This window comes from Chelonia mydas, chromosome 9 (genome assembly GCF_015237465.2).
Source record: "Chelonia mydas isolate rCheMyd1 chromosome 9, rCheMyd1.pri.v2, whole genome shotgun sequence".
Taxonomy (NCBI): Eukaryota; Metazoa; Chordata; order Testudines; family Cheloniidae; genus Chelonia; species Chelonia mydas.
This window is the reverse complement of record NC_057855.1, coordinates 7639024-7666164: the sequence shown is the minus strand read 5'-3', so window position 1 is coordinate 7666164 and position 27141 is coordinate 7639024. Positions and strand designations below refer to the sequence as shown.

Genomic DNA, 27141 nt, shown 5'->3' with positions numbered 1-27141 from the left:
TTGAACAGTTATCCCAATTCCATATTGGGCTGATTTCACATCTGCATATTATAGGCATACTTGGATCCTGTTGAGAAATAAAGCTATTACATAAGTCTCTTCATTAGACTACGTATGAGCTCTGCTCAGGCTTCTGCCATGATCAGAGACATCTGTTCAAAGTCAAACAGAGGAGAGAGGTCACTGTTTACACCAGGATGTTTTTAATCACTCCCTGAATTAAATATTGGCAGATATAGAAAGTTCATATATCAGCTATTTTCCCCAACATTTACAAAACTGGGTTCCGTGATGCCAGAAGCCGAGGGCCTTCATGCACAGTCCTGGCAACTGACCCTGTGAGCGCTCAAGTTTGCCCCCTTCCCAACATCCATCTTAAGAGGCAGCATTTTCTGACCCCCCTTCCCGCACAGATCAATGTCCCCTCATTTAGAATATGTGGCATCATCCAAAAAAACCCTGAGTGGGCAGCTTCAATGTATTCCCCTCACAGAATTTATTCCAGATCCCTCCTAAAAGGACAGTGGCATGGTCAGCATGCTTAACATATGACCTACCTATTAAGGGTCAGCTGATCTGCTCCATTCTTGGGGGAGAACAGGGGCGGGAAGTGGCACAATGACATTTACAAGAATGCTGCTCCCGAGGGCTCTATTACCTGCATGGAGGAGGATGCAGTAGAGGGATGGATGGAAAGGACACATTCACTCCTGCTGCATACCCATGCATTATTACCCTGCAGTTGCTGACCCATAGATTTTTCCCCCAAAGGAGAAAAGCAAAGCTAGCTTTTAAAAAATAAATAAATAAATAAAACACCTGGTTTGAGCTAGTGTGTCTGTCGCTAGCATGGGAAGCAGGATGAGAGAACGTCTGTTGTCACAGCTTGCACACTCAGAACCATGCAAATCCCTGAACCGGGGCCTTAACAAGAGTCAGGCATCTGTTCCCTTTTACAAGTTAAAATAAAACCTCACCCAAAGAGCCAGCAACTAGGGTGACAGAGAAGGTAGGTCATATCTGGGGCATAATCCTCTATACAGTACTTTATTCACTAAGTGTATTTCTGTTATTAGCTAGCCCTCCGTGAGGTAGGAGAGTGAGTATTAGCCCCACTTTACAGAAAGGGAAAGACGTAGAAAGGTTACATGGTTTTGCTATGATCACAGTGCAAGTCCATGTCAGACCCAAGATTTTAACTAGCCAGGTGTGCCTGATGGTAAGAGGTTCTCCCTCCTCGAAAGACAGCACAAGTGCCTCTTCTCATTCCAGGCTGCCAAATGCCTTGGGCTTCCTCTGACAACTGTGCCTTCCCCTGCCAAAGGAGTTCCTGAGGCCCAACCCTGTGCTTAGATCACTAAGCCATGTCTGTCCACCAGCCTTGCCAGTGTCCCTTCAGAAGGGGCTCTCCACAAGTGAGTGGGAATGAATTGTCCATTGGCCTCTTTACAGCTCCAGGAACGTCAGTAACTCCCAATAACCAGGCCATATGACCACATTTACACAAACCAGAAATGGTTCAAACCCCAAGAGTTAGATTTACATGGAATTCGTACGTATTTGCCTGTCACCTCTACATTAGGAGTGAGTGGCTCCCTCCCAATGGATAGCTTATAATACATCACAGACAGGCCACAGAAGGATCTTGGACATTAGTGTCCTGCTTTTCCCTTGTGGGTCTCATGCTGTGCTGTGACTATCCCACGTAAGATGCCATTTCGGGGGCTGGGAATACACAACAATTAACGACGGGATTGTCAGTCACTTGGATTTCAGGTCCCACACCTACGCACCCTGCACTGGCATTGCTCTTGCTCTGCCCACCTTGCCAGGCAAAGCCTGGCCAGTAAGAGATCCCTCCCTCCTCCTCTAAGGGCGGCAGGAGTGTCTCTTCTCATGGCAGGGTGCCAGGTCAGTCTTGGTCGCCCTCGGACGACTCTTCTTCCGCCTCCTTCAGCCACTGGATAAACTTTTGAAGCTGCAGGGACAATGAAATGTAGTGAGGAAAAATAAACCCCTGAAAACACCTACTTTAATGAGACAACTGCAGTTTCTTGGCATTTGACCACCTCCACATTAGATGGGGGGGCCGAGGAACAAGGAAAACAGACATAAAAATGGACACTTAAATCCAGGTGGTGTGGGCAGTACAGACTCTTTGGAACCCCCAAAGGAGGCCTCCTCGTGGCCAAGGTACCCCCAAAACCCTAATAAAAAGAGGCAAAGTCTGCTTGGGAGAAGGGAAGTTTGGACCCAGATTTGTTCCATCAAGGGCTCATGAGAAGGAGGCATGACAGCTCCACCTAATTTTCAACAAGCCCATAAGAGGGGCAGTGCAAGGAAAGCTGCTGCTAGGAGAAACCTACTCCCTGACGGGCTGCTGAGGGTATGTACTTTGCTCATTTTGCCTTCTGAACCCTGTTTAAATAAGCAGCTCCAGGCACGGAGAGGTTTTTGTAAAGGGAGTTGACTTCATGTGGGCTCTAAACTAAGCAGATCTGGTCTTTTCCTCAAAGAGGGTTTTCTTTCTGTACTGTTTGTGGGAAAGGCTTTGGAACTGGGCTTGGCCACATCCGGGTACAGAGTTCCTACTGATGGAGAGGAGCTTTATGCTTGTTGCAGCACAAGCCAGTTATAAAAGAGCTATTCTGATATCAAGCCGCTCAGTAGAGCCAGTGCTCAGCGCACCACGCAAATGGATGAGGAGAGAGAGCCAGGTACAGTAGCTTCACAGGAAACATGTAAGGAGTGATAGTTCATTTCCGTGAAGCCCATTTCAAGTAGTTGCCTAGCTTAGAGAGGCTTCTTCATTACTCAGAGCATAGGGTGATCCCAGCAGGTTCTCGAACACCTGTCAGTAAACATTTCCCTCTCCCACTACCTCATCCTTCACCCCAACCAGAACACTCTGGTTATCGCAGAAGAACATGGCAGAAAGCCAAGCTGAGCTGCCGTAAGCCAATGCATTGTGTGTTTCATTACCTGCCCTGCTGAGAACCCCGCTTTACCAGAACCACCCCCGCCCCAAGGCTGACTGCAGCTGGTAGTGAATCCCTCCAGGACTCGGACTTACCTGCTGGTTTTTACGAAGCTGCCTGCCCTTATCAGATGCATCCCGCTGAGAAAACCAGAAGAGAATCATCTCCTCTGCCAGGATTTCCAGCTGGTAAAAGGTCATCAGCACCTGGACCCATCAGAAAACCATAAATGGGGCAACAGAACAGGCAGTTCTCCTGGGACTGGTTCACTTCATAGCCAAAGGCTGTGTATGACAATCTGGGACGCCCACCGCAAGCCTCCGTGGGCGAGAACAGGGTGTATATCACTGTGCTTTTATTGTCCCCAACACCGACACTTTCCCTGCTGACACTGAGCCCCTGAGGTGAGGTAGCTCTGATGCACCCAAGGTCCAAATCACAGCTCCCCTCACGGCTTTCAACTCCAAGGATGCAGGGACGGGTATTTAGGAGTTGAAAGCAACAAAGGACCCCAAGGGGGCTCCACAAAGTCATCTCCCGCTCCTTGGTAAAGCACACTAACAACAAGCACCGAAAGGGATCTTTCAGGAACCCCTTGTGTCCGCAGACCCAGATGCACATAATTCTGGCAGCTGCAGTAGGGAAGAGCACTAACTCGGTTGTCCTAACCAGCCAGTCCTAACTCTGGTCGTCACATCTGCAACTCGACCCCACATGGCCTTTGCTAAACAGTGCCTTACAGTGGGCGTCAAATGCAATTGAACATTTGTAGAATCAAGCTCTTGCTGGACACCGTGATGAGGGGAGGATGCTAATGCACTCTTGCTTGGGGGGCCTCATCACCCCTCTGTGCGCAGCCTGATGAGACACTTTGCAGTCAGTCTCCTCACGGCAGAGGACTGATAGAAGCTGGGCTACGTGTGCCAGCTCCAGTAATGAAGTGTCATTTCAACTTCTGGCCACCAGGGAAAGCCAGGCTAGAACAATGGATACATGCCAAACAATCTCTGTCATTCAAGGACATGTTGGCTTACTGAGCTGAAGGCTTTTGGCATCAGTCCAGGCTAAGTGCTCATGCCATTAGGCAGAGGCACTGGTACCATGAGATAATATTCCTCCTTATTGGGGAACCAAGGTGTAGGCGGGTTTTCAGGACAGCTCTCTTCTTGAAGTGACGGGCGTAATGCTGTGCAGGCACTTGCAGAGGAACTATTCACGGAAAGATTTCTAATTGGGGAGTTTAGCTGCAATTTTAGATGGCAGAAATAATCCATTAACACAGAGGGAGCGCGTGTGTGTGTGAGACGTGCGTTTAACACTTTCCAAGACTGAAACCTCCAGTGGAAAAGCAGATCAGCCACACACCACCTTCATTTTGTTCATTGATTTCCACCCAGTTCAGCCTGAATAGGAAATCCCACCCTCTTTCCAGCCTTGCCTATCTCCCATCTTTAAGTGTGACAAAAGCCATTTTATACCCCCTCGCTTTTGGGTCCAAGGTGGTGGGTTTGGGTGCCTTCAGAGTGCGAAACTGGCTTCTCCTCCACTACAGCACCATGGAAGGGGTCCCTCTGGGTTAGATACTGCTAGATAGCAGCTCCAGATTTCATGTCAACCAGTATTCCTCCAGAGCAGGGCTCAGAGGCCTGGACAGATGCAGAGGAGAGATTTTAATCATGTTCATAGATGTTCTTTCACCCACCCTTCCCAACAGACACACTAGCTTTCCTTTCCTGATAGATGACAAGCTGATGGCACCAACAAACCACAATTCACCACTGAGCTAGTGGAAGAAGTAGTCCTTGGTGCTGTGAGGAACTTACTTTGGCTATGGATGTGTGGAGGCCATCATGTTCCAGGAAGAACTCCTCAATGGCAGATAAGGCGTCCAAGTGATCTGATGCCCGCTTTATGTAGTTCTTAAACACCGGGGACCAGTTCTTCAACAGCTGCAGGAGGAATTAGGGTAAAGAACAAAGGCTCTTGGATTATGAGACCTTTAAACACAGATAATGTGCATGTTCAATGCAGTTCCTCAGTGGGAACAGACTGGTCTGGGAAAGCAAAGCACTGTAGAAAGCCACTCGCCCATCATTCAGACCACCTAATTACATACACAACACCTTCCCCAAGAGCTGAGTGATGTTAAGGGGGCAGCTGGGGTTATAGCACAGGACTATGAGGCCACTTGTGTGTCTGTGTTTTCCTGTCTGTAGCATGAAGATGACGTGTAACTATCTTGCTGAAGTGCTTTAGGAGCTATGGATAGAGTGCTAGGTATCACAAATGAGTCATGGGAGCAGGGAACTCAAAGGATGTCACTTCACAGCAGACAATGGCGAACAGAGGTACATCACTGAGACTGGGACATGATCACTCCGCAGAGCAGCTAGAGAAGGTCTAACTGAAAAGGAGTAACTCTTAAAAACAGAGCAAAGACTTAAGCTATGTCTACACTAGAGACCTTACAGCAGTGCCGCTGTACCGTCTCCTGGGTAGCTGCTCTGTGCTGACGGGAGAGAGCTCCCTCGTCGGCATCATTAAATCAACGAGCGGCAGTGCTATGTCGGCAGGAGACCCAGCGCTGTCCACACTGACACATCTGTCGGTGTAACTTATGTCGGTCAGGGTGGTGTTTTTTCACACTCTTGAGTGACAAAAGTTTTACCAATGAAAGTGCTACTGTAGACATAGCCTTAGTAACTGTACCCTGCACTGTCCGTCCCCTTTAGCTGAGCCCAGACAGACACAGCAAAATGGGCTGCCTCCCGAACAAATGCACCATAAGAGATGTTCCCAAAGGCTCAGTCTCCATTTGCTTGTGTTTGTCTGGAAGTTTCTTAGGACACTGCAGCAGCTACTAGAATCTGTTACAGGTAGAGGGGAGGAGAGATGAGAAGCAGGAAGCTGTCACATTACTGGCTGATCCCTCCCCAAGGTTTATTTTTCATTAAACCTTTCGCTTAGTGATTTTGTGCTGCATTTCTAGCTGAGAAACGGGAAAGTGGATGCTGCCTAATGGGGGTCTGGGCTTGGGGAGGAAAACTTGAGGGCAATGCAGGAGGTGCGCATCCTGATCCCAAACCACAAGATCTTTTACAGCAGGGGTTCTCAAGCTTTTTCCTTCCGAGGCCCCCCACAACATGCTATAAAAACTCCAGGGCTCAGTGGCAGGCAGGGGAGCTCCAAGACTTCAGCCACCAGGCGGGTGGAGTGGGCCCTCGGGGCTTCAGTCCCATAGTTGTGCCACAGCTTCGGGCTCCAGCCCCACAGCTCTGGCTTCAGCCCCAAAGGGGGAGCTGGGGCTCTCCACTCCCAGTTTCAGCCGCACGGGGGTGCCAGGGCACAGGCTTCAGCTGCGGGGCCCCGCAGCCCCCTGAAACCAGCTCACAGACCCCTTGTTGAGAACCACTGATTTATAGCACTAGAATAAGAGAACAACTGAACACGAAGTTGCCTGATTGATAGTGTGATGAGCCAGGGTGTGCAGCTCCCATTAACATGCTGTGGGAAGCAGGATGTTTAAGTCAGTGAAAAGAAAAGGAGTACTTGTGGCACCTTAGAGACTAACCAATTTATTTGAGCATAAGCTTTGGTGAGCTACAGCTCACTTCATCGGATGCATATTGTGGAAAGTGTAGAAGATCTTTTTATACACACAAAGCATGAAAAAATACCTCCCCCCACCCCACTCTCCTGCTGGTAATAGCTTATCTAAAGTGATCACTCTCCTTACAACGTATATGTGCCAGCTATGCCCCTCTGCCATGTACATTGGTCAAACTGGACAGTCTCTACGTAAAAGAATAAATGGACACAAATCAGATGTCAAGAATTATAACATTCATAAACCAGTCGGAAAACACTTCAATCTCTCTGGTCACACGATTACAGACACGAAAGTTGCGATATTACAACAAAAAAACTTCAAAACCAGACTCCAGAGAGAGACTGTTGAATTGGAATTCATTTGCAAATTGGATACAATTAACTTAGGCCTGAATAGAGACTGGGAGTGGCTAAGTCATTCTGCAAGGTAACCTATTTCCCCTTGTTTTTTCCTACCCCCCCCCTCCCCCCCCGACGTTCTTGTTAAACTTTGGATTTGTGCTGGAAATGGCCCACCTTGATTATCATACACATTGTAAGGAGAGTGATCACTTTAGATGAGCTATTACCAACAGGAGAGTGGGTGGGGGGGCACAGACCTGGATTTGTGCTGGAAATGGCCCAACTTGATTATCATACACATTGTAAGGAGAGTAATCACTTTAGATAAGCTATTACCAGCAGGAGAGTGGGGTGGGGGGGAGGTATTTTTTCATGCTTTGTGTGTATAAAAAGATCTTCTACACTTTCCACAGTATGCATCCGATGAAGTGAGCTGTAGCTCACGAAAGCTTATGCTCAAATAAATTGGTTAGTCTCTAAGGTGCCACAAGTACTCCTTTTCTTTTTGCGAATACAGACTAACACGGCTGTTACTCTGAAATAAGTCAGTGAGTTCAGTTTCTTTTTAAAAGGGTTAATTTAAAAAGAGAGAAACCAATGGCTAAGTTCACCTGCATGCCCATGGAGCTACATGCACTCTTTTACCATGCTCCAGGGACAGCAGCTCCCTCAGAGAATGAATGGGTCTGCCCACTGAGTGGAGATGACACAGCAGCAATAGGGATTTCTCAGGAGCTTTGGGCAAAGACCTCCCTCAGCCATATTCCTGGCTAATCAATACTCACTTCTCCCATCAACTCCTGGGAGGAAGCACCTTTGCCAGCTGGAAAGCTCGGACCTCTTCAATGTCACTGTGACACTGGCAGACCAGGTGCCAGTTCATGCCAAGGCCCTTTAGGCCTCACTGAACACTGACAAATGCAGAGCAGGAAATCAGTCTGGCTCACCTGTGTGTAGGATTGTTAAGACAGGTATTGGACTTATTTCAATGTGTAGAGCGTTTAGACTTTATGAAATGCTTGTATGTTGCCACATACATTAATCTCACTTATAACCTCTATATCCCATGCTACAAGGTAATACTTAAGTGTTTGTTTTATAACTGTAAAATGTTTGTTCTGAAACTACGTAATTTACCAAACAGGAAAAAAAACTTCACCTAATGCAAAATGCTGGATTCCTACAGAAGGCGTTGTCTCCTGCCTATCAGGAAGGACTACTGAATCCAAATGGGCCATTGTGGAACAAAGACTTTCCCCCTCAGCCCTGAAGAGGGTAAGTGCCCAATCCCTCATCCCATCACAGCCTGAATGCTGGGGGAAGGGAATAAAAATACCTGTTGAGCCAAATGTATTATTCCTTTGCTGCTTGAACTCTGAGGGGCAAGGATTTCTAAGCATATGCAAGGAATCCCCAGCTGTTTTGCCTGGATTAGCCCTAAAGCAGTGGTTCTCAACCAGGGGTCCAGAGCCCCCTGGGGGTCCCCGAGCAGGTTTCAAGGGGTCTGCCAAGCATGGCCAGCATTAGACTTGCTAAAGCCCAGGGCAGAAAGCCGAAGCCCCATCACACAGGACTGCGGCCTGGGCACCGAGCCCCACCACCCGGGACTGAAGCCAAAGCCAGAGTAACTTAGTTTTGCGGTGCTCCCTTCGGTGTGGGGCCCTAGGCAACTGCCCTGCTTGCTACCCCCTAACACTGGCCGTGGCTTTTACATACAGAAAACCAGTTGCCGTGGTACAGCCGAGCCATGGAGTTTTTATAGCATGGTTGGGGGGGGGGGGGGGCGGGCTGGAGAACTCAGAAAGAGAAAGGTTGAGAACCCCTGCCCTAAAGGATACAGAGAGTCTGCTTACTATAGAAGTTGCTGTTACCTTTTGAAAACCGACTAACTCGTGTGTGGATGATTACCTGCTTTAACCTTGTAAATAAGAGTCATTTATTTTTCCTAGTTAATAAACCTTTAGTTAGTTTATTACAGGATTGGCTACAAGTGTTGTCTTTGGTCAGAGATCTAAAAGTGCAAATTGACCTGCGGTAGTGACTGGTCCTTCAGGATTGGGAGTAACCTGAATATTTTGTAATTTTTGGTGTAAAGTGACCTGGGTGGCAAGATAGAGTGAAATGCCCAAGGGGACTGTCTGAGACTCCATGTTAAGGCCGTATAGTGCCTGAGGAGTTTACACTTGTTACTTGGTTGGTGAAATCGAAGTATTTTGAACTCACAACCAGTTTGGGGTTTGTGCCCTGCTTCTTAGTAGCCTGCCCTGAGCTTTGTATTCTCACTCCTGAGCCCCTCCAGGCAGCATGACAGCCACATAGGGGACCCTGGGCAAGTTTCCAAGCCTGCAAAGGCTGTGAATGCAGAGCACCCAGAGCAATTCCCAAGGCATAAGGCAACACTGAATGGCTCCAGAGTGCCACATTCCATCTCCTCTGCTGGTGGCAAAGTTTACTACAAAAAGAAAAGGAGTACTTGTGGCACCTTAGAGACTAACCAATTCATTTGAGCATAAGCTTTCGTGAGCTACAGCTCACTTCATCGGATGCATCTGATGAAGTGAGCTGTAGCTCACGAAAGCTTATGCTCAAATAAATTGGTTAGTCTCTAAGGTGCCACAAGTACTCCTTTTCTTTTTGCGAATACAGACTAACACGGCTGTTACTCTGAAACCAAAGTTTACTACGACGGAACACGTTCGGGTCTTTGTGACTTCAAGCATCCAGCAGGGGGGAGGAGAGGAGATAGCGTGGGAAATACAAGTAGGATGATTTGTATATTATATCAATGACGATTGGCTCACAGGACAATATCTGTAATAGGGCAAAAGGGTAGAGTGGTCCTGATGTTGCAGCTTCACAACTTAAGGCACTACTGTACTACAAACAATCATCATCGTGGTTTTCTGATCATTTTCCCTCATTGCAAAGCTAATGGAAAAACCATGGGCTCAGCCCCATCCTCATCCACCAGCTCCTCTGACAGGATGCTGCAGTGACGCTTCCATGTCTCACTTGCTGGACCAACAGCTCACTGCAGGATCCAGCAAGGAGCGGTGCTGTATCTTATTCAAACTAGGATCCCAAACAGCAGCAGACTTCAGGCATCCAACTCTCCAGTTGTGTTGCTTTCCACATACAAGGAGAGTCTAGGATCTGCTCCAGTGTGCACCCCAGTACTCCTCTTTCATTAGGGTACGTTTTGGCCACGAGGAATGGGACATTTTCAATTAAACCCTATAAGGAGAACTGAATTAATATGAACTGAATTGTTCAACTGCTGCACATTTCCAACAGAAGGCATCTCCCAAAACTGAACTAAGTCACATGTCTGGATCCATTTGGGGAAATGTCTTTTCCGCCACCCTCCCCACCCCACACAATCACACTGCCCCACAGAAAACACAGGAGCTGCCCATTGTTGCTGCCCATATCCCACAAGAGGCAGGGCAATCCAAATCAACCCTTTGCAACTAGGAGCCAGACTTGCTTCTTCTAAAACATGCATCATTGCAAGCACTAAAGGGTCACTCAGTTCAACACACACATGCATCAGAGGCCACAGCAGAAAAACCGGGAACCTGTCCACCTCCTCCAAACTGAGACCAGAGGTCCTGGGACAAGCTCTCACTGAGGGTCAGCAGGGAACATGGCAGCCCCTTTTACACAGCCACATACACCCAGGGCCTTTCTAGGGGTGAAGCAGTGCCCTGCATCTTACTCAGAGGCAGCCAGGTCCTGCCTCTGTCTCTGCAGTGGACACTGGAAAAGTTACAAGTATTAGATCTGTACTGCAGGCAAGTAGTACTCCTGGTGACTGACCAACAGGACTGTGCCTCTTTTAGATCTATTCTCTAGGGAAGGGATAATATTTCCAGTCCTCACGCACAGGAGACAGAAAGCAGCATATGCTACTTAAACAAAAAAGTCTCTTCCAAGCCAGACACCCAGCTGAGCTTTGTCAAGTGGAGTTAACATTGTTGATAATTTTACTGCTTTAGGAGAATCAAGGGAGGCTCATGAGCCAGCAAGTTCCTTGAATTCCCGACAGGCCAGTCCCTAGGCTCAATGATCCTACAGCCAGCAGGTGACTGGAGGACCCAGACCCACTCCTATGCACCAGGAGAGAAGTCCCAAGAAAGAACAGATAAGAAGTAGTCTTAATTTTCCATTCCCCTATCTTTTAGCTGCTGCTGAAGCCTCCTGCTCTCTGGCTTTCTTGACTCTCATGTCCCTCCAGCCTGACCAAAATGTACCTTCCCAGGCTCTTTATTTCTTTGTCTTCACCTTCAAGATTGTACCATTCTGAACCGACCTGTATCTTGCCTGCTGGCACAAACTGAAGCCCTGTGCGCTACTGAGTCCTTCTCCCACAAGTGCCTGCCCCACTTACTGCCATGCTGTTGTGTACACCGGGAATGTTCTCCCCGCTTCCGCAGGCCATGCAGCCTCCCAGCTCCTTCAGATCCCACTTCTGAACCCCACACTCCAATGCCACTTTACTAGAAGGGTGTGTCCAGTGCAAAAACCAAGAGACTGCCAAGTGCATAACTCTCCATCCCATCCCCAGCCCTCTTCTAAGGTTCATGTTCAATTATGGTGCTCAGCACAAAGGAGAACATCCATCTGTTGTTCCTGTAATAGTGCCTGAGATTAGTCTGATTTAACTCAGGGGCAGGGACCAGGGCTCCTCTCTCTAAAACACCATGTCACAGTCAATAACAGAAAATATATGCAAACTGAAAGGAGTGGGGAGGTGTACTCACAGGAATCAGCATTACACAGTAGTGTTGGGGGTCTAACTCTGTGCCCAGCTGCTGCAATGGGAACTCCATGACCACCTTACTGAGCACCTGCATCACCTCCTTCAGGCCAATGTTATAGGCATATCTGTAAGGGAAAAGGGAGGGGTTGTCAGACTGACACACTTTCTACAACCATAAATCTGTGCAATCTGGCATCCTGCCTCCAGCCATGGCAAACCACTGAAGTCTTTTCTTCTATTGCAGGACAGGAACTTCTAAGAATTCCATTCAATTTTAACTTCCCAGCCCTGGGCCCAAGTCTTTTTTTTAAAAAAAACAACATGTTTAGTGTACACATGCAGTCAGAAACACACCTGCATTGCAATGGGTCTCATGAAAGACCACATTCCTGAAGACCAAGTTTCAGAATGTAACATGCTGCCTGGACAGGGACAGCACACTCACATTTACTGGTATGATGCAGGAATATGATGGGGAAAACAAGAGAAACAGACTTGTACTTGAGAAGTGGTAGGTAGAACACACCCAGTTAGACCCTGCGCTCCAACCCTCACCAATTTGATAGCTTTCAATGTGAGATAAGCATTACTTTCATCACCCCTACACAGACCCGGGAGACAAACCAGGTCCATTGCCATCTATGCTCAGGAAAAAGTCAATTGGTTTGTCTGTGTCGCTAGTTTATAGTCTGCTCCCAGTAGAGAGAAGACTTTAATGAGGCCCAGCGGGTTTGTTCTGCCTAATTATTCTCAGTGACAGCGGACAGTGGAAGGTGAATTCTAAAGCATGGACAAGCTGAGGTTACCCTAAGCATGTTAGCAGTGGAGATGCTAACAAGAGCAGACCAGAGTATCACGAAGGCTAAAACCCACGAGCTGTTGTGTAAATAAGGTGGAAATGCCACACCACACACAGATTCTTGGCTCTGGACTTGCTGGTTGAACGTTGCAATGTATGGAGAGCAGCAACACCCTGGGTAAACTAACGTGTGGCTTAGCTCTAAAAGGACTGGTGTTCTCCCATTCCCTTCATAGGCACCCAATGGATATTCAGTCCCTAGCCCAAGAGCTCATGGAACAACAGCTAAAGCTAGCTGGGGAGGTTATGGAGCGAGAGCACACTCTGCATCGCCTCATGTCACTATCTTCAGTTATCACTATCTCTTAAGCCGGACTGCTGAAGAAACTAACTGGATACTGATCGCCACATGAGCTAGTCACATTGTTCCCTTTCAAACCTCTTAGCATCATGCTCATTAGACAAAAGACACTTCAGAGTCAGGCACTGCAGCCCCAGGTGGAGCACTTACTTGAGAGAGTTGATTTCCAAGACCAGATTATCACAGGAGATGTTCTCCTCTTCACCCCTCTGCAAGGTACCCAGAACCTCATTCTGGAAAACTGTCACCAATGCAAGAATAGGCCATTAGATAGGAGAGGGAGAAGTCCAGCAAACAGCACCTCTCACTACAGAGAAACCAGCCCCATGACAGGAGCAGGGACAAGCCTACTAAACAGCTCCTCATTTCCCCTCCATAACCCAACACATGCCCACAGTTATTCCACCTGTAAGTAACTGTAGAGTATGTGTAAAAGTAAAGACCTGCCAGATCCCACCAATTTCATCCTTAGGCACCAGTACAGGACTGTCTCCTACTGCACCACGTGTTCTCCAGGGTTGTATGCAGACCTGTTTTGAACGACTCAGGCAACAGGGCTTCTACAACTCCCTTGACAGGCTATTCCATGACCTAAGGGCTCATCTACGTGGAAAGGTTTCAGAGTAACAGCAGTGTTAGTCTGTATTCGCAAAAAGAAAAGGAGGACTTGTGGCACCTTAGAGACTAACCAATTTATTTGAGCATAAGCTTTTGTGAAGTGAGCTGTAGCTCACGAAAGCTTATGCTCAAATAAATTGGTTAGTCTCTAAGGTGCCACAAGTACTCCTTTTCTTTCTACGTGGAAAGTTATACTGGTGTAAGCTAGGGGGGACTTTAAACTCATACGGCAAGACTGGCATAACTCCCTAAGTGGATGCACTTAAACTGAAAAATAGCCACTCATACCAGAACAACAAACTCTTTCCAAGTCACATAGGCTAAAAGCACTCATACCAAACTAAGAGTGCCACATGGCGCGTAATTCCAGTGTAACTACATTGGCTTAACTATACCAGTAAAACTTTCCCATGCTGACAAGTACTAACACATCTTGTGGCTTCTTGGATGTGCAGCAGGGGGAGAATTACCACAATAAGCTGCTATGGAAAGGGAACAGTCTCTGACAAAGACAGCCTCAAACAGCCTTTGGTCAGGAAGAGCGAAAGTCCTTCTCAACCTTCCCACCTGGGCCCCTATGCATGTACTAACCAGGCAACGGCACGGAAGAGAATATCAAAGAACTATAACAGGAACAAGAGAAATGCTGGCCAGGAAGATTGGGGGCCTCTCTGAAGAGGGAGGCGTGAGATGGAGCAAGGCAGAACTTTCAGTGCACACAGTTACAACAGCACAGGGCTCACCCCACTACCCACAAGGTCAAGGCCCTTCCCTGCCCCTCACAGAATTCCCTCTAGGCCCAGGCCTCTCACCTTTCACGTCATCCAGCTGAGGAGAAACAGTCCGACTGTCTGGCTGCTCAGAGCCCAGGCTCAGGTCACTCTCTGTCTCACTCTCTTCCTCTGGATTCAAGGTGGGGCCTGATAAACACAGGAAAATGTAACCTTTTAAGGGGCAACCCCAAAAGCGGAGGAGCTGCAGTAATTCCCCAGCTGACAAAGCTGGAATCCAGGCAGGTTTGAAAAAGCTATCCTGGTATGGGATTTGCTACTTACAGATCCAGACATCCATAACCATTGAGTGGGTCCTGCCACTAACCTGACGGGGCTTTGCTAGATCCCTAGAACCAGGCAGCACAGGTCAGTGATTAAAGCAAAAGCATCCCTCCCAGCCAAACTGCTCACTCGTTGCAAGGCAAGCAATGCCAGCAGCATGGGACTCTCACTTCAGCTTGAACCTTGCAGAAAAACAGATGCAGCCTCTGAGCTGAACAGTTCTGGTGGAAAATGATGATAACATACATGCCTCCCCATCCCAAGGGGTGACAGCAGCAGCTCGGTGCCTGGAATGTAATGGGCTCCCTTCACCATTTAGACACAGGTTTGAAGTTTGTTATTGTGAGACAAAAGGCTGGAGCAGAAGAGGCAAGATCCGCGACCATCATTCAAAGAGCAAAGAGGAGCGTTTGGTCAACGCAGTGCATCCATATATACCGTACTCTACATGGAGCTCAATGGGAGACTTCATGCCACCCAATCCCACACCTATAACTGAGACGCCACAGACTTCGCTGTTTGGCAGCGATGGAATTTGCCACAAGATCCATCCCTGTTGTGGAATTGTGCTCCAGAATCTCAGCTGCCCTTTTTTTTTTTCCCCCTCTTTTCAATAAAATGTATCTAGCCTTTATGGCTGGGAAGGAAGTTTTCCAAATATGTCCTTAGCAGAACTGGGGGAGTGACATCTACCTGCGTCTGGAAGCAGTCTGAAACAAGGGCTCCAAGAGGGATGGGATTCCCCATTCAGCTGGAGTGTCAGATTTCTAACCCAAGGTTGTTCCCCCCACTCCCTCTTCTCCAGGGTTTTGTCTAATCTGAGTTTTGACATCTCAGTAATGGACTTCACACCACTTTGTTTGGAGAGACTTCCTCAGCCTGGTTCAACACATCACCTTCGATGACCTTAGATACTAATTATTATTTGTATTACTACAGCATCTTGGATCCCCGGTGATGGACCAGGCTAGGCGCCGCACAAACACAGAATAAAAAGATGATCCCTGCCCGTTATTAACGTCCCACTCAGCAACTCGCTGAAATCGTGTACATGCGTTTCCACTCCCAGCAGTCTACATCAAACCTTTCCTCACCCCAAAGACTCTGTCTCTGCTCTTCCTCATCCGCTTCATTCTCATCATCGGCCTTCCAGAGGTAACCTCTGCCCTCTGACCCCACCTCTGCTTTATTATAACCTGAAAGAAGAAGATGGCGTTTAGAAGGAAGGAAGCACACTGGGACAGCCAACCAACCTGAAATGGATTGGCCTCTAGTGGGGGAGTGAGGGTAGGGTCAGAATGATCTGCACCAACCTGTGTCCCAAATACTTAACCCACGGCGGGAGGGCTGGGTCTCCCATCCATGAATACAGGGTGCTGCTCTCATTAACCTAGCCCAGTAGAAGACGACCATACTGTTCTTTCATCTTGCCCTACAGCAGCATGGCCTGGCTGGCTCGACACACTGACTCTCACACTGAATCCTACACAAGTGGGGACTGACAGAACCAATATCCCATGGGGGAGGAGGATTACGATCCAGGTACTCCCTGGGGTGCAGTGGAAGAGAATTGAGGGCCAGATGTCTTGGCATCTGTCCTGAATTGAGTAACTGTTCAAGCTGTAGCCTGTCATCTATAGAGAGCTCCTACCCTAAGACAAGCGTCCACAGATCTTTATGATGAAACAGGAGGTTGAATGCTAGAGAGGGCAGGTAGTCACCAGTTATTTGACTTGACTATTAGCTTGGTATACTGGATATCCCTCTTTCCCCACTAAAGGGGCACAGATGCCAAGTTTAACATAAGACTTTTGCTACCAGCTTTGCATTTCAGCAAATTTGGACCACAGGCTGGTCCCAGAGGGCGAACCCCCACAAAAGACAGGACCCAAGGGCTCAACAAAAGCTCATGCACCTTTCAGCTTCACTTTGTTCTCCTCCTTGTTCACTCCAGAATCATCACTGAACTCATCGTCGTCCTCCTCCTCCTCATCTGGTGAGTGCAGCGAGATCACTGTGCCCTCAGGGAGGCTGATGTTAGGACCCACCACCACCTAAAAATAAAGGACGTACACATTTCTATAAGGAACAGAAGCACAGCTCCCTCCACTGCCACCTCTCATTCCCCTCCTCTCCCCCTCCACGCCCCCCCAGGAGCCGAGGGCTGCCTCAAAGAGTCTCTCCTGGAACTGCTTAACATTGAAACATATTTGGAAATATTAGCGGTGCCTGGGCATGTAGCCTGCTAAATAAAACAAACTCCTTGCAGAAGGGACAAGGTGAGGGCAGTAGCCTATGCCCCAACCAGAAAAAAAGGCCTGGAGCACCCCTCAATCTAGCTGCTGGCCAGGTCCTCTCAGTTTCATACATTCAATGAGCAAGTTTAATAGCTCTCCAAGGGCATGTGGAGAACCTTGCAACTCACCTGGGAAGTCAGGACGCAGTGAGGATTTAATTTGACCTTCTCCTTCACTTCAGCCTCATCGCAGACAATAGACTGCCAGATCTCCACACGGTCTGCTATGTGGACACCATTCCAGAGGAATGCTCCATCCAGGATAACTTCATCCCCTATTAAACACCACCACAAAGATGCTGAGCAGGGCAGATCACAGCTCTCACCCCGGGCTAGCACTTTCCCAATGCTGAATGCACCAGAGAGTATCCAACCCATTAGCTCCAGAACTAGAGGGTACCCTTGTGGCTCAGTGAAGGTTAGACGTCATGGCAGAGCCAGCCTCAGATTTCAGCAGCCACTCCTTAGGCTAAGCCAGGGAAAATAAACTGAGTTAAGGTTTCTGTAGAGATTCAGCAAATGCTGCAGTACCAACAGGCCTCCCACCTACAGTAATTCAGCAAACCGGGGGAAAATGAGACCAGCGGAGCTGTATTCAAGGCCATGAAGCTGGGACACTAGGAGGTTCATGGGGATGAGCATGGGATACAGAGATTTTCACCTGTAGAATACTGGTCTGAGAGAAGCCCAGTAAGTTATTGTCTTAACTTACGTACACGACCCCTCTTTCTTTTTCCTGCGTGCCAAGTGCCCTCCCTCTCACTTAGCTTGCACTCCTCACTATACTCCCTGCTGTGGCATTAGCTCCCACCCCAAAGGCCTGGACCTCTTTAAAAATTCAACACTCAAAAACTGTACAATATATACTAGCTTAACTACTTGTAACTCCCCTCCTTCCACTTTGGTTTCCCCAATAATCCCATTTCACCCACTGCCTCCACTCCTCTCCTCCCACAAAAAGTACCTTCGATCAGAACTGAATTCACTATAATTCCAAACAACATCAGGCTTCTCCTCCCCACACCTCCCATTTATGGCACTCACCTATTTTGCAGTTTTGACCGACGACACTGTTGGTAATGGAGCAGTTGCTGCCAATGACCGTCCCCTGCCCAATGAGGACGTTCTCGTCCAGCACGCTGCCGTGGCCCAGGCTCACCTCTGCCCCTCGGTAGATGTTGTGCTTGGAATGGGTATAGCTCTGTGTCTCATCATCAGTGAAGTTCATCTCTGGAGTCATAGGATAAACCCAGCGCCGGATGATATCGGAACACACAGCCTCATACATCAGCAGGTTGGACACACGGGCACCATACTCCTCTGCTGTCACATGCATATGGATCTGGTTCCCCAGGACCTGGGAAACAGACAGAAGCGTGTCAAGGGACTCTTTGCAGAGGAAAGCTCCCTGCACCTGAGCAGGGTTCTATGCCATGTTAAATGTCACCCACACACTTTCCCTCCACAACCCACCCCTCTTCTTTGCACTCTTGCTTCCATAAAGACGCCTCTGCTACCATATTCACTAACCAGCCTTCTCAGACACGAAGGGCATTGCTTCCATGACACACTCAGACCCCAGTGACCTAAATCACATCCCAAATACTCCCAAACTCCAGCCTCCCAAATGCATTACAAGCCACAGTCACTATCACCCCAGGCTTTAGGAAGGCATCTCATTTGCACAAGCCTGCTCTTTGTTTCCAAAGACACCCACTAGAGAACCAATATGATTAGCCAGGACTGGTATACAAGGAGATGCTTCAGGTCGGGGTGAGGGACATTGGCAGAGCTATATGGGAGGCGGTGGAATGGGAATACAAGGGTGGTCTTCAAGTCAAGACCCAGGGGCATCAGCAGAGCTCCGTGGAGGCAGCTAGCACACATCTGCTGACATGACGCCTATCTCTAGCCAGGACTTTCAGATCCCCTATAATTGCTGAAATTCAACCAAACAGTAAGTCTGGAAAGATGAAAGGTCAAGTGCAATAAAGTTTTGTTATCGTTATTTGTATTATGGCAGTGTCCAAAGGCCCCAAACAGGATCACAGCCCCACTGTGATGGGTGGTGCCAAACTCAGGAGATAGTCCTTGCTCTGAAGAGCATAATGTAAAACATGGCACCATGTTGGTGAAGCACTAAAGGCTGTGTCAGTTTCTAATTTAACAAGACCAAGCCTTCATATTTCCTTCTGCATACAAGCTAAACCAGGAGCTGAGAGCAGGTGCTGTTGCGAATCGCAGGAGATCTAGTTCCTAGTTTAACAGAGAACTGTTCCCAGCTCCCCAAGAACTTCCAGTGCCTATCACAACTTAGAACATGTTACAGCCCAGCACGCACAACTAGCTGCACTGACATGGAAACACCTCATCCCAGACAGCACACAAAAAGGTCCCAGCCACCCACTGAAAAGATAAGGGATAAGCCAAAGGCCCCTCTCGGGTCAGACAGAAGTGGGTCTCCCGCAATACCCCTCCTTACCTCCTCATTCACCAGCAGGCCACGCACAAAGTCATCCCGAGTCTGATAATCAAAGTTATCTGTGAACAACTCGGCCACCTGGAGACAATGTGAGGGCAAAACTCAGAGGACATTGCCAGGACAGCCCAGTTATTAACCCTGACCAGCCACTCCCAGGGAGCTCAGCAAAGTACAACACAAGAAGACACTGCTCTTGTCCTTCTCCTACTGGCATGAGAAAGGCTCAATCTCTTCCATGGGAGGTGCTGGGGCTTCCCATATCCCCTTCCATAGTGAACATTAGTAGAGTCTGGCTTTCAGAAGGGGTGGGATATTAATTCCAGCTGGTTGGCCCAGTCTAACTTTGTAATTTTGCTTAGCATGAAAGACTGAAGATCAGTTCTCCTCCTGACAGTGGAAGAACAGTTACTGAATCTAGGACATAGCAGGGAACGCCCTGGACATTATTACCAACAAGGTACCAGCCAGCAAGAACTGACACTTCACTTGGTCCCCTGCCCCCAGAGATGCCATCTCTGCTATTGCAGCCTGTAACAAGCTCAGCAAGATCAGTTACTTTTCACCTTGTTTAATCTTGGACTAGTTCCTCCATTCATCTCAGACATGGACACACACAGAGGCGCTTCCTTTTGGACCTGTTTCCTCAGCAACAGACACCAGACGCTGAGAGTGCTGGGGCAGCCCAAGAAAGTATCATACTTCCTGTGTCCATGACATGCTCCATGCATGCAAAGTAGCAAAGAATGGGACCGGGGCTCTGGAATCCAGTCTATGCCGTAACAATGCAGTGTGCTTCTACCATGTGAGCAGCACTAAACCAGCTACTCAGAACACTTCAGCCCTCCAGAACTACAGCAACTCACCTGTGGGGAGCAGATGCTGATATGGCAGTCCAGCAAGTCATGGCGCACCTCAACCGTCTCAATATTGCTCTGGAACAAGCTCTGGAAAGAGAAGAGAACACAGTACAGCTTGAGTGCTTCTCATGTGGGAGTCAATCCAGAACACCTCTGCACCAGCTGAGGACAACATACTAAGAATGCACTGCAATTGGTTGGAAATCTGGAGAACACTCCACAAGTCACGGCCAGCCACACACACTGCACATACCATGGGAAAGCGAAAGCGCTTCAGCTCCTGGGTTCTTTGGTAGTGCAGGACACGGTTCGTAGTGCTGTCCATAGCAAGGATGATGTCATCCTCCTGGCACCTAGCACGGTGACCTGGAGAGGACTCTTTGAAAATCATCGTCATCACAGACACATTCTTGTCCAGCTTACGGCGCATCCTAAACAGGAAAGGAAGAGTTTAAACAATGCCTCTGAAAAAGTGACACCAACGAGCTTGAACAAGCCAGGCCGGTGCGCCTTCTCCCCAGTCACCCACCTGTGCTCCTCCAGAGCTGTGGAAACATTGATGTTGGACACCACATCTCCAGAGACGAGGAGGAAGTCAGAGCGGACTAGGGACTTGGCATCGACGTCCCTTAGCACATCACCAAGTGAGCGGTACAGGTCTGAGGTCACAATGCGCACCTTGTTGGGAGAGGTGCAGCGGCACCATTTGGACTTACTGGAGGGGAAGAAAACAGGCCAGAAGGAATGAAAAGGATGATCTTCTACCTTAGGCTAGAATACGGTGCTCCAGTGTGAGGGGTTGTCTGTCCACACATATAAGAAGCAACCATGTTATGATGGCTGGCCCACTGTCACATTTAAGCATAGTTATTTCTGTAGCACAGACAAAAGAGGGTAATGCTCTGAGACGATAGCTTAGAGGACAATGACTTTCTCGTGGCCAAGATCTTGTGTAGAGATTCGTGAAAGAAGGGAAAAGACATGAAGCATTTATGCAAAATCAAAGAGAAGAATTTTAACCTGTAGGCAACAGCTGAAACAGGGAAGAGATGAAGCTGTATACTCCTCTTTAGCACACAAGCCTACAGATTACGGAAGCTAAGAACATTGTGTAGCAGAGAGTTGACCCCAGCCTGCTAAGTGCACTTAAAAGTGTTACAGAGCAAGGCCATGACTCCACAGTGGAAGCCAGTAGTTTAAGGACCATCAGGTATACAGTGTTATTAAATATCTAACCAGGAAAGTTCTGCCTTTAAATACGAAAAAAGAAGACAGTCAAGACCTTCATGTATGCAGTCCTCAGAGAGATATAGCCCACTTACATTGCTACCCACATCCTGCTCTCCAATGGAAGAAATGTTCTCTCTTCGCGTGTTATTTACCTTGCTGTATTCTCAGCTATTAGCAACAGCTGGTGAATAAGGATATGCAGCAAGTATGCTCCCAGGACCAGCAGAAGCTGCTAAAGAGACATTGCTCAAATTATCTCCTTGGGACAATAATGGGAATAGCATCCAGCTTTCATTAGCCAAAGGGGTCACTGTGATATAAGACCTTGAAAAACATTCCTTTACAGTGAGCCTCAAAGGAAGATGAGGTGTTCCTTACTGTAAATGCTCCTTTATCTCAGCAGACTTCCAGCAGCAGAAGACAAAGGTTTCTTCCACTCCAGTTGCAGTTAGGAACTCCAGGGTGTAGTCAATCATGGCCACGTTTGCCAGAGGAAGGAGAACCTAGGGAAACAGGACAGAGTTAGCTGAACCAACACCGTACACCAAACAAGGTCAGCGACAAGCCAGCTGCAGGAAAGACGACTCAACCGTGTTGGAGTAATACGGTCACGACTCCTTGTCTCATGCGCTAACCATTAGAAAAAAAAATGCCAGACATGAGAGATGAAGCCACAGGAACAATGGTCTTCAGAACAAAATTTAAAAAAACAAAATTTAAAACAAAAAACAAAAAACCACAGAACACTTACGCAGGTAATGTCAATACATTCCATCAACTGGAGAGTCAAGTGTTTTCTTGAAGGTAATTTACAACTGAAGGATCACTTATCAATTGTTTTGTATCCATCATTTTCAAAAAGCATCTTTTTCTGACAGTGAGATTAAAATGAAAGAGGATAACTGTTCAACCCCAACTGAGGTACTGCTGTCTCCTATAGCACCAGAGCCTTAAGATTTGGGCAATTAAAGTACTCTCTTCTTTCATTTGCTGATGATTTCATGGGAAACATTGCTGCTGCTCTGGGCAGTGGCTTAGCCTCTTCCCCATTTACCACAAAGGCATTTGTCCCTCCCGTGAGAAAGGCAGCTGCAGTTCCTATATCATCACTAGCAAATGCAAAGCAAACAACCATAATGCTCTCTAGTCCCCAGTGTTAAAACTGTTGTAGTTTGGATTTCTGGTTTATTTTTCCTCATTGTGGGGGTGAAAAAAACCCAAAACATTCCCGCAGAAATAGCTGGTATGTATACACTATGTAGAGTCAAAATCTTTTCACACACTCCCCCTATTTATGACTTACTATAATTCCCCAGAGTCTAGACTGCAAGAGGGCTACAGGAACATTTATTGGCAATGTAGTTCCCTCAGATGAAGCACTATCTTTCATTCACACCCAGGAGAGGCAGCACAAGATAAGAAAACAAACAGCTGCTGTTATTGCATTTGAAAATATTCCCTCCAAATTGTGCACTTCGAACATGTTGTATGTATTAGCTATTACTGTCACCCTTGTCTTCTCCCTCTCCACATTGTGTTCTACCAACCTGTCATGTCTTGTCTGTAGATAAGACTGTAAGAGCTTTGGGGCAGGGAATATTTTGTTTTAAATTTGTACAGTACTCAGCACAATGGGAATTGTGCTATAACTGAGGCCTCAGCATGCTACTGTAATACAAATAAGACTATTCAAAATAGTTTCAGAGCTGAGTTTGTCATTCTTCACCCACTCTCCTTTCAACAGTTCAGAAATTAATGCAGTGAAATCCTTCACCCCCATCACTCTCCTTTCTCTTTCAGAGTTGAAAGGTGTGCTTTTTGATCTGGAAAAAGGGGGCACAACATGACATCAGTCACATTAACCACTGGACTCCCGTTAGATTGCCTCATTTGAAAGCCTCCTCCATTCATCATAAACTGATCTTACAAGATATTATACATCAGTGTGTGCTCTACAGGTCTCTTTCCTCTCAAGCAGTTTCTTGCTGTATTTGGGTACTTTGCTTCTTAATATACTAAAATCCCTAAGTAAGGATTTAAAAAGAAATTCACAGATTCACCAAATATAATGCAAGATAAATTTAATCCAGTCACTCCTGTATTGAGCCCAATGACTTGCGTATGGCTAAAGCATGTCTTCTGAAAAGGGATCCAGTCTTGATTTTACGACATCAAGAGATGGAGAAGCCACCAGCTCCCTTGGCAGTTTGTTTCAATAGTTTATCACCCTCACTGTTAATGTGTGCCTTATTTCTCATTTTTATTTCTCTAGCTTCAACTTCCAGCCATTGGTTCTTGTTCTGCTTCTCTCCTCTAGATGAAAGAGCCCTGTGAATGTGCTTATATGCTGTAATCAAGACATCTCTCAGTCTTCTTTTTGATAAACTAAACTTCAATCAACTAAAATTGTCTCCCATAGGTTCCAAAGGGACTCTAACAAATATTTTCTTGTTGGAAGATGTCATGGCAGCTTTCACCTCCAAGACCTGTCACTCCACCAGGAAGATCAAATGGGAGATGGTAATAGCATGCTTTGCATAGCAGGGCCTCTCCAGAACTCTGTATGATCCTGGACACTTTCAGCACATGATGCAACATCTCTTTATTAACTATTTTATTAACTCACAGTGGCAATTAGTCCTTCGCTGGTAAACTACCAATTTCTTGTTCTTCTAGCAAAGCCAGTTAGATTGCTATCAGAGATGCAGAATGAGTGTTCCGGAAACATATTCTATTGAACTAAGGTATGTAAGGCCTAATCTACAATGGCAGCGCTTTAATGTGGCTTGTGTGGCCACAGCGCTGGGAGAAAGTGTTCTAAAAAACCCACCCTCATGAGGGGCATAGCTACCAGAGCTGGGAGCGCAGCTCCCGGTGCTGGTCCACTGTCTACACTGGCACTGTACAGCGCTGAAACTTGCTGCGCTGGGGGGTGGGGGGTGTGTGTTCACCCCCCGAGCAAGAAAGTTGCAGCGCTGTAAATTGCCAGCATAGACAAGGCCTAAGAAACAACCAGATTGGAGAATAGTGGGTGCTTTATACTTGCATATAACAAATCAGTATCTCCCCCCCCCCATCACATGCTGTTCCCAGAGAATACCACAAACAGGTATCTCTCAAATTGTTGTCAAAGACCTTTAGGAATACTCCCTATCCTTCCCCCTGGGTATATCAGTACAATTACCCCCCATTTTACAGACAGGACAGTTGAGGCTTGGATTGCAGAAGACTTGGGTTGGCCCAGGGTCCACAGCAAAGCAAGGAAAGCGCCAGGAACAGAACCCACGAGTCCTGCCCTCTGATCCCCTGCAGTTCCCTGGGGCTCTCCGGGGCGGGGGGTGGGGGGGTCGCCCTCCTCTGCAGCTTTTAGGGGGTTCGGGAGGATTTTTCCCACAGGATCAAGCTGGCTGAGGCAGCAGAGTTGGAAGAGAAATCAGAGCTGAAATGTGGGCTAGATCCCGGGAGGGTATGGGGGATCCTGCCTTCTCTCTGGTCTTAGGAGGGGCAGCAGCCGATTTGCCCTTCCACCGGGGCGAGAGAGGGGAGGGGCCGGTCTCTCCAGCTGGGGGGAGGTCCCAGTCGGTCTCTCGGGCGGGGCGGGGGAAGGGTCCCGGTTTCTCCGGCGGGGAGGTAGGTCTGGAGTCTCCGGCTGCGGCGGGAAGGGGTCCCGGCCGGCCCCGGTCTCTCCGGCTGCGGCGGGAAGGGGTCCCGGCCGGTCTCTCTCACCCGGGGCCGGTCCTTGGAAACGGGGAAGAAGCGGCGATTGAAGCTGTCCGCGACCAGCACGGCCTGCAGCGGGGGTGGCGGCTCCTCCTGCGGGTCCGGCCCGCGGGCCCCTCCAGACCCGGCTCCCCGCCTCCCAGAGCCCCGGGCCGCCATCATCCGTCTCCTCAGGCACGCACGCGGCCCCTCCGCCGCGTCCGCTTCCGGGCTGCCCCGGGTTCGGATTCCGGAAAGAGACGGCGCCTCGGCGAGGACACACCGCCCCGCGCAGAATGCGAAGGGGGACCCCGGACACGCATGCGCGTGTTCTGGCAGGGTGCCCCTCAGGCAGGCTGCGCACGTGCACTAGGGGCACCACGTGGGCAGGTCTCCTGGGTCCTGGAGGTGTGCGGGCAGCGCCTGAAGTGAGTGGGAGCTGCTGTTCACATGGCTGCTCCTCCTGGCTGTGTGGAAGCCTCCAGCCCAGCCCAGCTGGGGCTGCCTTGGCCATGGCTGTGCTGGCTGCTTGCAGGGCATGTCCCCCAGGACAAGGCCAGGCTGCCTTGGTGCAACCTCCAGCTCAGCAGGTCCCTGCCAAAGGGGTGTTGGATTTTCCTCAGTTTCCTCTCAGGGCCTCTCTTGGGGACCTCTCTATTTAACCACAGTGGTGCCAACTCTGGTGATTTTGTCCTGAGTCTCCTGATCACTATTGTTTTCCTTAGAGCTCCAGCTCTCAGAGTCCAGTGGGTCTGTGTGGATTTCAGCCTTCATTCTTCAAGAAAAAGTAAGTTTCTAGCCCTGGGTGGCTGTGGAGGAAGCTTCAAAACGTGACGCCAGTGCATGCTAAAGGGTCAAAAAGCAAAAGGCAAATAAAAAGAACGCTACAGCCATTACTCTTGCATAACTTCCTGATTTTAGAGCCAGCCTCATGCTTTTTGGTGAGCCTGACTCATGACTTCTGAACATAAGGGGTTGGCAGTACTGTGACCACCATATAGGAGGAAGTTGCGCTTTATGTGCTGGGCTATGAAATGCGAACCGTATTGTCAGTGTGTGATGGAAAAGGGAGCACCCCAAAATAAAGGTCTCTGTTTATACACACGCACATGGACACAGACACACGTGTATGTACTGGTGTACAGTAAGTGCTACCTCAAGGCTCATTCATAAAACTGAAGGCTTGTGTATGCCCTGGAGGGCTTTGTTCTGGATTTCTTTCAAATAATCTATCTATGTTTATGTTAGAGAAGGCAGGTCAAAGAAGTGCACCTTGTACTTGGAGCGGAAGATGGTGAGATCTGTGACGGTGCTTAGTTCCTCGGGAGTTCATTCCACTGTCTTGGCCAGCCTCAAGAAAGTTCTGTACCCTCCACAGACAGGCTTTACCCTTGTGGTAGAAAGGTTCATTGTGCCAGAAGAATGAGGTTGTGGGAGCCGGGAGGATGGATACTGCCTCAAATACTGTGTTCATTGCTAATCACTCTATCTCAGAAATGATATTGCAGAATAAAGGGGGAGTCAGAGACCTTTGGCAAGAAGGTTAGGAACCTGGAACGACTCATAATGAAGAGAGACTGAGAAGACTGGATGTGTTTACCTTAGACAGGAGACTTGATACAAAAGGTATATGTAAAATAATCCTAAATGGTTTAGAGAGCGTAGATCAGGAACTTACACCCACCTTGACTCATAAAACAAGAACTAAGTGACATTCAATGGAATGAAGTGGTGGAAAATTCAAAACTGATAAAAGAAAATACTTTTAAAGATAATGGATAATGGGCGACAAGGAATGGATCACTTGATGATTACCTGTTCTATTCATTCCCTCTGGGGCACCTGGCATTGGCCACTGTTGGAAGACAGGATACTGGGCTAGATGGACCGTTGGTCTGACCCAGTATTGCCGTTCTTATGTTCTTATAATCATCCTGTGGAACTCACTGCCACCAAATATAATTGTGGCCAAGAGTTTAGCAGGATTAAAACAGGGACTGGACACGTAGCTAAAAGAGGCATCCAGGTTAAAACAGCAAACTCTAAACAAACA

At 48.1% G+C, this 27141-nt stretch overlaps 1 protein-coding gene across 1 annotated transcript; it reads right to left on the bottom strand.

Moving 5' to 3' along the window:
- Positions 1-180: 180 nt before the first annotated feature.
- EIF2B5 (eukaryotic translation initiation factor 2B subunit epsilon) lies at positions 181-25356 on the bottom strand. The gene is made up of 16 exons (XM_037908692.2): positions 25116-25356; positions 21768-21892; positions 20689-20874; positions 20413-20590; positions 20166-20246; positions 19303-19380; positions 17865-18177; positions 16950-17095; positions 16440-16578; positions 15619-15720; positions 14282-14389; positions 13002-13092; positions 11693-11816; positions 4802-4927; positions 3074-3184; positions 181-1978 (listed from the first exon to the last, which is right to left on the bottom strand). Exons 1-16 carry the CDS (start codon positions 25269-25271, stop codon positions 1913-1915), a joined length of 2130 nt encoding a protein of 709 aa, XP_037764620.1. The 5' UTR covers positions 25272-25356; the 3' UTR covers positions 181-1912.
- Between the last annotated feature and the right edge of the window lie 1785 nt (positions 25357-27141).

What these genes read in the sequence shown, in the direction of transcription:
- EIF2B5 (XM_037908692.2), bottom strand. Translation starts at nt 25,271, where the DNA reads ATGATGGCGGCCCGGGGCTCTGGGAGGCGGGGAGCCGGGTCTGGAGGG. An exon ending in GAGATAAAGGAGCATTTACA is followed by an intron (nt 20,875 to 21,767) that starts GTAAGGAACACC and finishes CTTCCCCTCCAG; the next exon opens with TAAGTCCAAATGGTGCCGCT. An exon ending in ACTGCGTCCTGACTTCCCAG is followed by an intron (nt 16,579 to 16,949) that starts GTGAGTTGCAAG and finishes CTTTATTTTTAG; the next exon opens with GTGGTGGTGGGTCCTAACAT.